This window comes from Solea solea, chromosome 2 (assembly GCF_958295425.1).
Source record: "Solea solea chromosome 2, fSolSol10.1, whole genome shotgun sequence".
Taxonomy (NCBI): domain Eukaryota; kingdom Metazoa; phylum Chordata; class Actinopteri; order Pleuronectiformes; family Soleidae; genus Solea; species Solea solea.
In genome coordinates, this window is record NC_081135.1 from 5,573,828 (window position 1) to 5,589,343 (window position 15,516).

The window sequence follows — 15,516 nt, forward strand, 5'->3', positions numbered from 1 at the left end:
CTGCTGTATTTCTGCTGGACCACTTGATATGATCTTTTTGGTATACTGTATGTCAGCTGATATTGCTTTCAGGACATAGTTGATTTTCAATTAAGAATGGTTTCATGAGGTTTTGACACATAGTCAATGCAGATTTTGCCACCCTCACCAGGACCCAGCCTGAGACACGGATGCTCGCCCTCGTTATAACATGGTTGCCAGAAAGGACACAAGGGAAAAACTGATTTTAGATGCTTTTTCTCATCATTACACAGCCTTTTTCTGACTGAAAACTGCTCACATTCCTGCACCAAAGCCCATAGAGAAAATAAGTTAGGCTGTCTCGTGGCAAGACAAAGCAGTGAACAAATTCTTGAGATATCGTACAAACAGGCAGAGATTATATTAGATGGGCCTTTAATTAAGTGGCTAAAATCTGTCCCCACTGGCAGCCATGTTCCCACTGACAGCAGCAGCACAGTCAGTATTTCACACAACCACACACAAAAACAAGAATTGTCACTCTGAATTGTTGCAAATGTGACACTTAATATGATTCACACACAGTAGTTGCAATCTAATATCTCCCCCATCTAACCATCTGTCTCTCACATCCTCCATCAACTCTGGACCCTTCTCCCTCTACCTACATCCATGCATCAATCTCCACTCCACTGACATGACTATAATTAACCATGCAAAGGAACACAGCCTGTCAAAGCTCCTGGCTGTTGAGGGGAGGCTTCCTGCCCGCCTGCCTGCACAGTTGGATTACCAATTTCGAACAGAGATTTCACACTGATCCAAGAACACCATGCTCAAAAGAACAAGCCTGGTCAACTCCTGCAGACTTCCTCCGTCTGTCCTCTCTGATCTTCTCCAAAGCAACCAATCAAACAGCCCTAAGTGGACAGCCTGGCAGAGAGCCTGCTTTTATTCAAGGGTTGAAATTAGGACGACAGCAATCACATCCATGTCAAATCCAGGACCAGGGCCACTAAAGTTTGTGTCAATATGTAACTGACATGTGGCCAAGATCAATAAAATGATCTGACAAAGGTTGTCATGTCAGCAGATGCCCAGTGCAACAATGAACAAAACAACAGTTCAGAGACTGAGCTTAGTGGTAAAATGATTCAAAACAATAAATGTTGACAATGATACTGATGTTAGTGTCCAACCTAACTGTTATGTCTCCTCTGGAGTGATTATGGCTGAGTACATTCCCAAAATATTGAAACAAATCATTTGTACTCATTATTTTCTCACAGCGTGACACATTCTTGTTTACTGTCACAAAATTATCAATAAAATGTCATATCTTTAAATAGTTTCAGAGCTGCAGGACAAATAAGAAGTGGTACAGACTAACATAAGCCTTATCTAGCACAAGAACAACAGTTGAGTTTAAATAAAAAACACTTCTTTAAACAGTAAAACGACAAAGTTTTGATATTCTCCTATCTGTTAACTAACTAGGTTAGATTAGTTAGGACACAATGATGACCTACATCTGCTGATTGACACATTTAATGGTAAAAATGACACATTGTGTTTTTATGTGCTAAAGGGGCACATTAAAAATGTGTCCATAGACAGTGCTGTATCTAGTATAAAACTGTTTAAATGCAGAGTGAGAAATACAGAAAAAACATTATTTATGTGAGATGTTTTCTCAGTCTTGATTCTATTGTTTTTTTTAATTTCAGAGCAACTGCATTCGTATGTTCAAACACCACCCTGAGATAATCAGTGTCTGTCAAACATACAGGTTCACTAAGTTTGCACGCTGTCACCGAGCACAAAGTTACAGAGAAAAAAACTTGTAAGATTCACAGTTTGGCTAGTGGCAGACACTTTGAGCTCAGTCTTGTCCTCAGACTGACTCACAGATCACAGTTGCATAAGCACTATTTTGTCAGATCAGACGACCAATGAGCATCAAAGCTTGTTGCCACTCACTCTGTTGTATTCTCATTCCCTGTGAGCTTTTCAAAGCTGTTTCAAACGCTGAAAGCCTCAACTCTATTTAATTCCCATTATCTATTATTATTTACCCGGCATATTCACAGCCTTGTGTGGCTGCTTGTTGCACACTGAAAAACCATTATGATCCAGAAATCCACGACATCTGCTAAACAAGCTGGCTAATTTAATATATTTATATATTTTAGTTGTTCAGAAGTGGAAAAAGAAACTTCTGTAGTAAAGGTCAAGACAGACTATTAACATAACTGTACACCAAATAAAAATATGCAGGAAAAAGAACTCCTTAAAGATTTTGAGATTAATAATGTGACAAGAGAACCCAAAAACATTGCAGAGGTGTAAGGTAATGAATTACATTTACTTGTGTTACTGTAATTGAGTATGTTTTTGTGTACTTGTGTTCTTTTCTTAAGATTGTTTTTTTGGATGAACTGTACTTGGCTATGTTTTAAATTACATCCATTACTAGTAAAAAAAAAATGTTGGCCTGAATTAAACATTTTTTAATAATGATAAAATAAACTTCACACACCGGAAACTTTGGACCGATGAATTAATTAAGGTCCCTGAGTGAGTGAGAAAGTTAAAGCATTTGTGACCTTTGACCCATTTTAACTGATACATTATGTGTTTACATGTTTTATTTTGTCAGCTATTTAATTTGTAAAGGTTTGCCTTTATTTAAAAACAATTCATGTGCGAAAATGGATGGATGGATGGATTGTTTTTTCTAAGCAAAACAGACAAAGGCAACGTAAGGAAATCTACTCACCACATCTTTATTTTCTTGGGGACTGTGTTCCTGCAAAGTCAAAGAACATCAAGAAATCAGCAAACGGGACAAAACGGGTCAAGGCATGGGGATGCATTTCTGTCATGCCAGATACTGAAAGGCAGCTTAGTGCTACAGCAGCGATGCATTCACGTACAGTCCTTCCTGATGTAAACATCTTGTCATGCTTGACCTTGGGAAACTGGTAACCTTTTTTAGGATACCCTAAGATTCTCAGCATACTAACACCTCACATGCCCATACACATTTTGGTGAAACCATGACAACGCAGTGGCTTGTTACACAGGCGTTGGATGGGGGGGGGGTGTGGAAGCAGCAGCAATGACTTACAATGACAGGGAAACAACCACACTGCATTGAGACTGCAGAGGAAACCAAACAGCCATCCCACACCACATGAGCACTGTCAGCTATAAGCGCCGGCAAACTAAGTCCTCATGTAACACATCCACAAATAGAACAAATCAGAGAAGAGTATTGATTAGCCTCCAGAACAGGAGTGAAAACAGAGCTATTTATTTAATCCCATCTCGCCTCCTCATGCTTTTCTAATCTCCTCTTTCGTTTTCTCTTTCACAGCATTATCACACCTGCATGTTAAAAAGGTGACTGATTGACCGCAGAAGCAGCCTTAAGTCTTCATTGTCTCAGAATGTGATGTGTAACACCATGAGCTATAAGACTGCAGAGTGTAAACTACATGTTTAACATCTTGAATACTTTGCGTTGCATCACAGGTTATAGATGGTGATTATTTTTCCATGAATGCTTGTTCGTGCTTCCACTGAAAAAGGGTTTTGGAAATGCAATAACTCAGAAAAGGCCACCTCTTTCTCTCTGCAGTCATGACATGTTCTCATCACATCTTGCACCTGCAACATTCAACACTTGAAGCAACAGTTTGAAAGGTTGCATGGAGGGAATAAAAACTGGGTCGACCTTGTAAACCAAGTAAATTTGGCTGAAAGGCAAAATATTACCCTATTACCTTCATGGAGGCAGCACATGAATGTTAAAGAGCTGCAGCTGCTGTTGCTGTTATATCAACCTGTATAGTGCACCATGGATGTGAAGCCGTAGGCGTTAGTAGTGAGAGAGATGTATAATATTTAGCCAAATATGGTTCATATTTGTGCTAGGGGTAAAAAAAAAAATCAATTTATGGTGCGCAACATTCTCTTTGGTCCACAAGCCAACACAATGAGAGGCAGCTTGACATGAAATACACAATGGAAATGTGTCTTAAGCCAGTATGATGCTTTGTTCTACATTCTAATCTATGTCTATGATCCAAACATCACATTTAAAAGAGAAAAACAGCAATATTGTGTGTATTTCGTCTTACCGTGGGTAACAACGGCTCCATTTGAGCTCCTTGATCCGTAATGTCCATCTTTTCTTCTCCTTGGCTTCACAATATGCAGGTCGTGATGCGCCACTCCTCCTCTGTCAAATGCTGCTTGAGGATGAGGGTGGCTTCTTCTTCTGCTCTCTTTCTTTCTTCTTTTTCTCTTCCTTTATTTATGTGTTCGCCTCACATTCACCGGCCGGGTTTTCTCAAATGGAGGTAGCAGAGCATTGCCGTCCTGCCCTACATAATTTACGCATGGAGGAGGGAGCTGCAGCGGTTCCCACTACACGCGTGCGGAGCTGGACGCGTCGGTGATGAGAGGCGCACACGGCTGTGCGCACATTTGTCACAACTGCACCTTCATACATACTGTATGTATTTATAGAAATACACACATGCGTTTGTAGATGCATTTCAGTGGAATGAGTCTGAATCCAGTTACGCATTTAAAGCGACTGCCATGTTCTAATTTCCATTAGATTTATGCTAAATATGTCTTTGTGTCATTTCCACTGTAATCTAGTTAAAATACAGCAGCCATTACCATACAATCATTTTACAATCTCTTCCTAATGTCTCCTAATGTGTCTCACGTTTGAGTGAAACTCCCATGAGGATTTTCTCGATCATGGCCTGAATCATATACGTGGACGTTTAAGGGAATAAAAAGACGCAACCATTACTATAATCAGCTCTTTTCACACATCAATAGTCATTGTATGACACTGATTGAAGTGACTGTCCACCACAGCAAACAGTGACAGCAGCCGCAGTAATAATGTTCTCCAAACCGTCCCATCATTATTCTACAGCTGCAGCACGCGATCCCGAGCCGGCGTTGACCAGTTGGAAGCCGATTTTAATATTCAATCAATGGCCACATTTTGACTATTACAGATATCACCGCCATAATCATAATCAATTATCATGACAGTTCGAGAAATATGTAATCTAATAATAGCATTTCCAACGTGAGACATCTGTAATGAAAATTTGAAAAGATTTGAAGCTAACTAAACCAGGTCAACATGTATAAAATGTCATGAATAATTACAACTTAATTCAAGATATCTTAAAATGACAATATTGATACTGAAACAGTTACTCGATTAATCGTTATAAAGATGATTTAGTAACTGTTACATGAAGTTTTATCAATGAATCGGTTGAGTGTTTTTTTTTAAGAATTCAAACTATTTTTTGCTTTTTATTCTAAATGTTCACCACTTTCTGGTTTATTTGCTCCATATAACAAAGAAATCCTTCAAAATGATTACGTTTAGTTTGTGGACAAAACAAGATAATTGAGAACATCATCATTTCCAGGTTTGAAAAATACTGATTTTTTTAAATAAATTTTTAAAAATTTTACGGACCAAATGATTACTCGACCAATCGAGACTGAGGGAAGATAAAGGTACCTACAACTGGAATAAAATATGAGGAGTTAGAGATAAGTTGCAGATATATGAAACTGGATTAGGGATAGTCCTATCTGAGTTATAGGTATCTAAAGATATTCACAAATAACAATATGGATATTTAAAATTGAATTCACTGTCCGAGGGAGAATGAAGCTGTGGGTATAACTGTAATATCTACAGTACATTATCACGCGAGCTACTGCTGGGATGTTTGTGCGCTGGCTCCCTCTTGCGGTCAAACATGAGAAACGCCACTTCGAGCTCAATTAGGTTTTTAATTAACGCAGCTGCAGCGTTAATTTGGTTCAACTGGGAATTTAATTTTATCTTCTCTCGTTGCAATTGTGTTGTATTAGTGCAGGACAATAAATGTCAACTACAAGAAAGGAAGACGCGCTCTTCTTTGAGTGTGTTACTAGTGCGTGTGGAAAGTGGAATGTTGGGGTCACTGAGACATTTTCACGTGCTGAAACACAGATGAGTGGCCAAATCGTTCATGATATTCCAATGGGAATGTAACTGCTTTAGATGTTTCCCAGTTGCATTCACTCACTGTCTCTGAATCTGCAGACGCGTCACTAAATTCAAGGGGGGGGGGTACGTATACTCCACGACCCACCTGGCTCCGGCACCTGTCTGGAAGAGAAGCAGTCAGAATGTTTTTGTTGATCCGGATCCGGATCCGCCCAAATCTGGCGTCACAGGCACCGACAAGATGGCCGAGACTACGGGATACAAGTGAGAGAGGAAACAAAAACAGTGGCGTGCGATCCCTGGCGCGGATGGCGGAGCTGTAGAGCTGCTGAAGACCGGTTTGTGCAGAGTGAAGAGGCTGGGTCTGGATCTGGATCTGCGGCATGCAGACAAACGGTGTTCAGCTCGCCAGCTCGCTGACAGAACGCTCGTCTGCTCATCTGCGTTGGCTAGTTGGCCAATGAGCTAACCATGCTAACTAGCCGACAACACCGTTAGCGAGCGAGAGTATACGCGTTTACGAAGTGACAGTTGGATAATTGTGAAATAAATACGTTTTCATCACTTCTTCGTTTCCGTGGAGTGGCATTTCTGCTGCAGCGTAACTTCCCCGAATGGGAAATTGGTGCCAATAAACCCTCCTTGCCCGCTGGCTAGCAAGCTAACATTGCGGATTTCTTGTTTGCAGCCTCAGAGTTAGCATTAGCAAACGTCAGCTTGTTGGCTTGCTCAGCTGTTTTGGGTGACTGGGGGGGTTGTTCTGACACAAGAAAGGTGCACCAGTCTGCGAGAGAGACATTTTAAATATTTTACGTGAACACAACAGAGACGTTTGTCAGTAAGTCTGTGAGAGCAGGTGTCCTAAGGATTGTAAACACACGTGAAGCCGAGGAGGTATCAGCCTTGGCAGGCAGCATCACCATGGCCCACTCTCCCGTCCAGGGACACCTTCCGGGGATGCAGGTAAGAACGTTTTGTTTTGCAGGAGGTAAAACAGAATGTCCACGTCTGGACTCACAGTTTTGGCTTTGGGAACTGCGCAGTGCACACTTCTATAACTCTTTCATTACAGCACCCAAGCTGCCGCACTACTTTACATCCAATCTCCCCAAATCCAATGTTTTTTTGCTGTAAATCAATCAGAGGAGATGTATGCCATGCATATACAAGTTGTAATTAATTGGACAACATCAAATATATTGCGATATTTCACCCATTATATGAGTGCAGCACACTTCTCGAGCTTTCATGGACTATTAAATAACTGTGGTGCACACATGAGCCTTGCTATAGTCACTGCTGCTGTCTTCAGAGTTGTACCTATAAGCAAAATAATTAACTTTTTATAATGTTAACTCCTGTGTGCATCTGGTTGTATTGCCTGTGTTCACTTGTAAACTGGTTAATCTGTTGAAAAAGCTGCAGAGGCTGATGCCAGTCAGCTGAAGATTGTTTATAAATACTTTGTAATTAAAATACAGCACACAGAGGCAGTCAATTAAACTTGCTGTCAGTGTTTTTATGTGTCAAATATTGAGTTTAATATCAGTATTTGCCTGGAGGGTTTGTTCCAGTTTGAACTCCTGCATCTTATTTTATTATTGAATAATGCATTACTTTAACTTGTTTTAAAGTCACTTAAAGGATCTCCTTGTGTGACATAAAGATCCAGCTTTCCAGCATAATATAGTGACCTCAAAACTGACATATTGACCCTCCTTATTCAAAAGAAGTCATTTAAGGAAGTTTTTTCCCCCAGCGTCCCGCTCTTGTTTCTAACATAAGCCTCAGGAGAGTTAAGCCATTTTAGTTCACTACCCGTGGGTGTTAAAGTATTTCTTTTATTCCACACTTAGATATACACGCAGCACTTGCTACCCCAGAATAGATGGAAACATGCCTCAGTTGTCCTGAGCACATTTTACTTTTCCTTGTGACTTGTAAACACTTCAGCAGTCAAGTCAAGCTTTTCTTTGTCTCACAGGCTTTAATAAAACATGCATAACTGCTGACTAATTTGTCCCCAACATGACTTATAATTATGTCACAGTGTGCCAACAACAGTCAGTTTTGGCTGTAAAAGGAGTTTAATTTATAACCACAGCACGGACGGGAGAATGAATCAGTCAGACTCCGGCAAGTATTTCTCACATAAAAATGCTCCGTGTTCCCAACCTCTCACAAGACTTAAATAATAATAATATCCAACAGCGTAAACTGAAATTGACAGTACAACTAGATGGTATCATCTATAGGCTTTTCTATTGCAGCTAGATTATTCTGAAGCCTCCATAAAGTTGGGCGCATCTGAATCATGCTTGACAACATGTGTATGAAGCTGCAATCGTGACTCCGTGTTTGAGGTCTTGTCCACTGAATTCAGCACTGATGAATCACACCTCAGCTGTGCACAAGTTATTTTTAGCAATCTTTATCTAAAACTATTAGGCCCTAAGATAGTTTCTGACAAGATTAACACACATGCATGCGGGTGGACTGACTCCAATGACGACCTGGAATGTGAATCAGTGGAAATGTGGACATTAGGCACATATGTTGTTTTAAATCCCTTTATCTCTATTTTATCCAATTCTTACACTCTTTCCCTTTCATTCTCCTCTGTCTTTTTGTACAAAACACAAGGTGTTGAAATGAGTGAATTAATGTATCCTGTAAGAATGCCCCCCCAACTGGTGTTTCCTATTTACTTCCCAACATTTGTTTCCTTTCAAACATTCCTCCTTTTTTTTTTCTTTTGATCCCCCTCCTTTTTCCTCCCTGTTTTGTTCCCCGTCCTCCATCACCACCAGAATGCCAAAGCGGACCCAGAGGAGCTGTTCACCAAGCTGGAGCGCATCGGCAAGGGGTCTTTTGGCGAGGTGTTCAAAGGCATCGACAATCGCACGCAGAAGGTCGTGGCCATCAAGACCATAGACCTGGAGGAAGCAGAGGACGAGATTGAAGACATTCAGCAGGAGATCACAGTCTTGAGCCAGTGTGACAGCCCCTTTGTCACCAAGTACTACGGCTCATACCTGAAGGTCATATTTTTAATTCATATATACATACAACTATATGCACTGGATTTCATTTTACCCTATAAGTCGAACCTCCAAGTGATTCAATTTAATGACTCAATTATATCTCTCTTTCGGCCTACGTTGTCATAATTTGTTTGTGAAGCCAGTAACAACTTTAATAAATAAGCTTTTCCTCAACAAATGCACTGAAGTGCTTATTGATCATCTTTCCTCGTCACTGGCAACTCACTGTCTTCTTTCTGTGTCACTTCCAGGACACAAAGTTATGGATCATCATGGAGTATTTGGGTGGAGGCTCAGCGTTAGACTTGGTAAGTGATTATTGGTTTACTGTGGTGTCAAGTACTGTTCACCATCCCCATGATTTAATTGGAGAAGCAAATTGTTCAGATGTGTATATCTCATGGACGTCTTAATAGATCAGGATGAATTTTGTCACACGGTAATAGCTATAATCAGGTAAAGTTCTATGTGAAATGCAGGTGACAAAATGTTTTTTTCTGGTTTTGCTTCTTCATAACTGAGTCAATATGTGCTTTGCTGACACCTAGAGGTAGCAAAAATGAGCTACTTGTTTTAATCAAGGTGGAATTTGATTGTGGTTGAACTCAAATCTTCATCTCACAACGACAATGTGGAGAGATGAGAAAAAGAGGAAAGTAATGCCATTGATTTTTACACAGCTTGTCAATATATATTCAAAACATCCTGATGCACATACAATGTTGCTAGGAACTAGAAAAAAGCAAAAATGGGGAATATTACTGTATGAATTGAATCTTTTTAATTTCATTTTAAATAAACAGTCAGTGAACCTTGTGTTCCTTGTGCTCATGGTGTTTCTCTGTGTTTCTCCTGAAGATGGAGCCCGGTGCCCTTGATGAGTTCCAGATTGCCACGATCCTCAGGGAGATCCTGAAGGGGTTGGAGTATCTGCACTCGGAGAAGAAAATCCACAGAGACATCAAAGGTAGCTGCTACACAACACAGATTTCTGCTGACTAAATTGCATCAGTGAGCACAAACAAATATCACATATCACGCTAATGGTATCGATGTCCACTCAGGGCTTGATTCATTGTATAGTTTGTATGTCTTTGGGGAGTTGAGGGGATCACTGCAGCACTGCAGCGGTCCACTGAAAGGCTTTTGACAGTTGTTTCCTCTTTTATTAAATAAATTGCCAATGCAGATAAAAGGCTTTGACAGAAGTGTCTGAAGAAGTAGCATAGCTTCTCACTCAGTGTGTCTAGTTTTAGCCAGATCACATAAACTGCCAGTCTCTGCTCCCCCCACAGCTGCCAACGTGCTGCTGTCCGAGCAAGGAGAGGTGAAGCTGGCAGACTTTGGGGTGGCCGGCCAGCTCACCGACACCCAGATCAAACGCAACACCTTTGTTGGCACACCCTTCTGGATGGCCCCTGAGGTCATCAAACAGTCGGCATATGATTCTAAGGTGAGGTTAAAGCTTTAAAAGGGATAGTTCAGGTTTTTTTTTTAAGTGTGGCTGTATGAGGTACTGACATAATGTTGTCAACCCTGACTTTGCCATGCTTGCCCCTGTATCCAGCCTGGGACATGGATGTTCAACATCTATTTAATCTATACTAATCCATTAGCCACTATATTACTGCCTTCTCTGAGTGAAAACAGAAGTTTGTCAACTCTTTCTCTTGCACCAAAGCCCGATGAGAAAATCTGCATTTTTAGCTCACTGGGATACTGCAGCTGCTGGTCCGCTGCTGTCTCGTTTTGGTAAGTTTGTGTCACTAAGGTAAATCTGAATGTAGAATTAAAACACCAAAGTCACAAAATAACATATTTGAATGTATTAATGGAGGCAGAAGTGGATCGCTAACACCCATGTGCTGTGACGTAAAAATACAGAATTTCTCTATGGACTTTGGTGTGGGAACTGAGTGGTTTAGAAAGCAACACAAACTTAAGTTTCCAGCCAGAAAAGGTTGTATATCTGCAAGATAAGGCAGGGAACACATTCATGCACATCTTGGTTGGTACTGACGGTGTGCATCTCCTACAAACACACACACTTAAAAAGTGACCTTTTTATAATTCACACAATAGTGCAAGATGTACAGTATGTAATTCCAAAAACTAGGAAGAGGTTGAGGATGATTGTCTTGGCAAGACAAAGAAGTAGCTCTGATTGTTGGGTAGCATCAGTGTCTCATTGTTCCCCCTCCCTCCATATTCCAGGCTGATATCTGGTCTCTAGGCATCACAGCCATCGAGCTGGCAAAAGGTGAACCTCCTCACTCAGAGCTCCATCCTATGAAAGTTTTATTCCTCATCCCAAAGAATAACCCGCCTACGCTCGAGGGAAACTACAGCAAACCGCTCAAGGAGTTTATTGAGGCATGTCTCAACAAAGAGCCCAGTTTTGTAAGTTGTTTTTCCCCCCCATTCATTCTATGTAAGGATTTGTTACTCAGGATTATAGCTCAGCCTTTCTCTCTGCTTGCACCTGACTGCATCATGTGCTCACATTTTTCTTAGAGACCAACTGCCAAAGAGCTGTTGAAGCATAAGCTGATCATTCGCCATGCGAAAAAGACCTCCTACCTGACTGAACTGGTGGACAAGTACAAGAGGTGGAAGGCAGAACAGTCCAGAACGACAGAGTCCAGTTCTGATGAGTCTGACTCGTACGTGTTTGTGCTGTGTTGTTGAAGAATCATCGATTCCTATGTCATCCTTAAGTTTTTGCTTTTCCATTCATCATTTCTTACCTCTTGTGATACCTGTTCAATCAGGGAGCAGGATGGACAGGCGTCGGGAGGAAACGATTTTGGCAGCGATGACTGGATCTTCACCATCCGAGAAAAGGACCCCAAGAAGCTTCAGAATGGGGAGGGTCAGTCAGGAGGCACAGATCAGGTGAGATGGATTGTTGGTTGAAAAGGAAACAAAGAATAGATTATTATATTGAATATTCAAAAATTGATGTTCACACTACCTGCCTATCAAGAAGCAGATGGGTGTTTTTTTCTGTAACTTTACTCCGATGTCTTTACTTGATCCACAGACGACAGACATTCCGAAGAGGCCTTATTCACAGAGCCTGGCTACGGTCATTTCTCCTGCATTAGCTGAGGTAAGAAGCCACGTGGGTAAACAACAGAGGGACTGGATTGCATTATGAATAGTTTGATTCTTTGTAGCTAAATAAGAAGATTAAATTAAGAAATGTTTCTTCTAACCTTTCCAGCCAGTTTCAACAAAATTTCAGGGTTAAAATACAGCTGGAAAATCTCTGGAAAATTCACTCTAAGCAAGTGCATAATATGGTGAAAAAGTGATATTTTGATAGATACTGTATTACGATTGTAGAGCGATTCAAAATTGTTTTTGTGAATTGTCATTTTTGCATCTTGCATGTCACTTGAAATAATATGTACAAATCAGGAGTTGAATCATTTTTGGTTATTTTACAATTCATTTTGAAGCTGTAACACATCTGACTCACACAATCACTCCCTGCATTTGTCATGTAGTCTCTTCTGCGTATTTGCCTGAGTTTATATCGATAAACAGCCTAAAAACAATTTTGGTAATTAATTAACAACCAAATCTCTATCTTTCTCTTACTTGTATGCTTTCTTCCAGCTGAAGGCGAGACAGGAGCAGGTGAATGGAAACCCCATGGTCCTGGATGAGCTGAGGGAGGCCATCCTGCTGGCGGAGGAGGCCTACCCCGGCATATCCGACTCCCTGGTGGCCCACATGGTCCACAGAGTCCAGAGGTAACGCTTCCTTGCTGGTTTGTCCCAGTAAAAAGCAGATTATTTACTAAACTTTACTCATCTCTGCCATTCTTTTCTGGTCTTTCCACAGTTTCTCCAAGAGCAGGACGTCGTCCTCCTCCTCTTCTCCTTAGAAACTGACTCTCTGCCCTGGCCCTGCTCTCCCAGGCCCCCACCCCCACACTCCCCCAACACCACAGGGTTTAATGTTTGGGGTCAACACTTTCACTACCAGCTGACCTCTTTTAACTCCTGTGGAGGGGGGGGGTTGAGATATCCTACCCTGTAAAAAAAAGAAAAAAGAAAAAAAAAAAGACTGAACTCCAAAGCTAAGGATGACCGAGAAACTCTGGAGAGCTTCTTTTAGCCACTTGTGGGTTGGGGGAAAATTTGGGAGGCAGCAGCAGACCCTTTCATTGTTTTGGCTGTGATGGGACAAGACTCATGGTCAGCTTAATCCGCTCCTTAAAAAAAAAAAAACGCGACAACAGCCAAGTCAGACTGTGGGCTCAACAAGGAGCCGAAGATCTCCTGCAAATCCAAGACGAGACTTGAGCCCCTTCTTAATGCAGGCTTCACATCCCCACAACCTCTGAAAGCATGCTTGATGAACCTGCAGGGATATTATCTTTGTGTGTATGTGTGTGTGTGTGTGCGCGAGTGTGTCTCCGAGTGTGCGCGGCGTGTGTTTGTGTGTGCATGTGTGCTCTTGCGTATGTAAGACTCCCTGTTAAGGCAAATTGCAGCATTCTTAATGAAACCTCAGGTAAAGTGCTTTAAGTGGACTTTGTCCTCCAAGGCAGAGGGACGAAGACGAGGAGGAGGAGGATTGGGCGAGGGGGGGCGGGGGGACGGTCACCATGCTGTACATGATTACAAGTTGTCATTGCGAGGCAAATGAATCACTGTGTACAAAATGGTCATGCGCATTTTGTAGATATTGATGATGTTTAAAAAAAAAAAAGAAAAAAAAGTAGATATTTAAAGATTTCAGACGTTACTCTGACGGAGCGAAACAGAAAATGCCTTGCCTTTTTTAAGACGCACACATGTCTATGTTCTGGCATTTCATCACAGACTCTGTTTTTATTTACGTGTTAAGTCATTGCAACTCGGTTCAGTGTTTTCTTTCCAAGTGACTGATATCCAGTCTTTTATTTCAATCAACTGCTAAATTGTTAAACTTAGAACATTACTGAGCTTAACTTTGTTACAAGGCAGACGCTTTTTTTTTTTGAATTGTTTTTTTTTTTTGTCAGGACAGGGGGCGGACTCCTTTTTGTACTTAAGTTTAGATAATTAAAAGGTACAGTGTATAAAATTTAACAACATTTATTGGTGAAGTTGCGTGTTGCAGCTGAACATCCCTCTCTTCCCGTCCCTTCCAAGTGTTATGGAGAACTTATGTAGCCTTCAGTTAGCGTCAAAACTTGAAAGATGTTTAGTGTGTCCGTTGTGGGCTACTGTAAAAACATGGTGGTCTAAAAGCTCATTCTGGGCTAATGAAAAACATTTCACACAATCAGGTGATTGTATCGTCGTCAATTTCTGCCAAATAAAAGTAATTTCACCTAAATTTTACACACTGGACCTTTTTAAAGTGAGTTTTTGAAATAGTTTAGGACAAAAATGAAAGTAGATGTATCAACAGTGGCTCTTTATTTAACAACAGCGAGTGGAGCTAATTAACAGAGAGACCACGATGAACGGTGGAACGGCGTTATCATGTGAAGTATTGTCTTTCTTTGACTTGTATTTTCTCCTCAGCGTCATTTACAGATGTTAAAGTGGGCATGAGGAATAACTGTAGGCAATCACATCATGACACTTACTCATGGCCAAACTAAAAATGTATATCAGGACAAGCCAAGCTGCAGAAATCCACACCATGTGTGTTCTAATTTCCACACCATGCTATAAAAGTGCCATGTCCGCTTTTATGCTTTTCATCAGATGTCCGTAGTATGATTTGCACCTTTTTATTTTCTAATTTCAGTTCTTTCTTTTTTTGCACTTTGAAAGTGTCGAGTATTTAAAGAAAACCTGTAAGAGGAAAAAAGACACAAAACGTTGGGGAAAAAAAGTCGCTAATAGCCATGTTTTACTATAAATGTTTACTTAAGAGTTCCAGAATTTTACTACTGTGCTAACGCAGCAATAATGTTGAGGAGTCGCATCACTTGTCAACACAGGGATTGAAAGAAATTAAGAAATATCTGATATTTTTATAACTGCAAAGAGTTAAGTATGGAAATATGGAATGCTTTATGGATATGGGCACCTGCCTCTGGCAAAAATATCTATACCTTACAGAAAAACATATGCTACAGAAAATGACTACAAAATGTGTACATTTGTTCTCCTTTATCATAGCTGACAGTTTATAGTACTGTATATAATCTTTGCTTGTGTCATTTGAGAATTCCCAAGTTAAATGTAAGCTCCTTGTAAGCTTTCAAAGTGACATGAGAAATAAAGATCTAATGGTAACTGAGAACTTTGTGTCCTGCTCATCTCATGTGATTTTTAGTCCGTGACTACTGTAATTGTGATTGAATCCTAACAAATCTAATGACTTTAGCTTTAGCTGTACTTTATTTACCTATGTCATGTTTCAGCTGTATTCGTACACAGATTTGAATGGAAGTCTCTGGTAAACATAGGTTATGGCCAAAGGAAGGTCAACCTTGCTGCTGTTCTA

General features: G+C 40.6%; 2 protein-coding genes across 4 annotated transcripts in view; one reads left to right on the plus strand and one right to left on the minus strand.

Annotated features, from left to right (window-relative positions):
* LOC131476085 (sodium-driven chloride bicarbonate exchanger-like) overlaps window positions 1-4,526 on the minus strand; it is a 37,820-nt gene extending 33,294 nt beyond the window's left edge. For 2 of the 3 annotated variants that reach the window (XM_058654576.1, XM_058654568.1), the window contains exons 1-2: window positions 4,107-4,526; window positions 2,741-2,770 (exon numbers count right to left, since the gene is read on the minus strand). In XM_058654576.1, coding sequence (XP_058510559.1) covers window positions 2,741-2,770; window positions 4,107-4,154 — 78 coding nt within the window. In that variant the 5' untranslated portion in view covers window positions 4,155-4,526. The remainder of the gene's footprint in view (window positions 1-2,740; window positions 2,771-4,106) is intronic. The other variant, XM_058654593.1, reaches the window with a different exon arrangement.
* Window positions 4,527-6,011: 1,485 nt separating this feature from the next.
* On the plus strand, window positions 6,012-15,312 carry stk24b (serine/threonine kinase 24b (STE20 homolog, yeast)). The gene is made up of 11 exons (XM_058654641.1): window positions 6,012-6,973; window positions 8,821-9,051; window positions 9,306-9,362; window positions 9,913-10,021; window positions 10,350-10,507; window positions 11,269-11,454; window positions 11,569-11,717; window positions 11,826-11,949; window positions 12,098-12,166; window positions 12,679-12,815; window positions 12,907-15,312. The coding sequence occupies exons 1-11, from the start codon at window positions 6,932-6,934 to the stop codon at window positions 12,947-12,949; spliced, it is 1,305 nt and encodes a 434-aa protein (XP_058510624.1). The 5' UTR covers window positions 6,012-6,931; the 3' UTR covers window positions 12,950-15,312.
* Window positions 15,313-15,516: the final 204 nt, after the last annotated feature.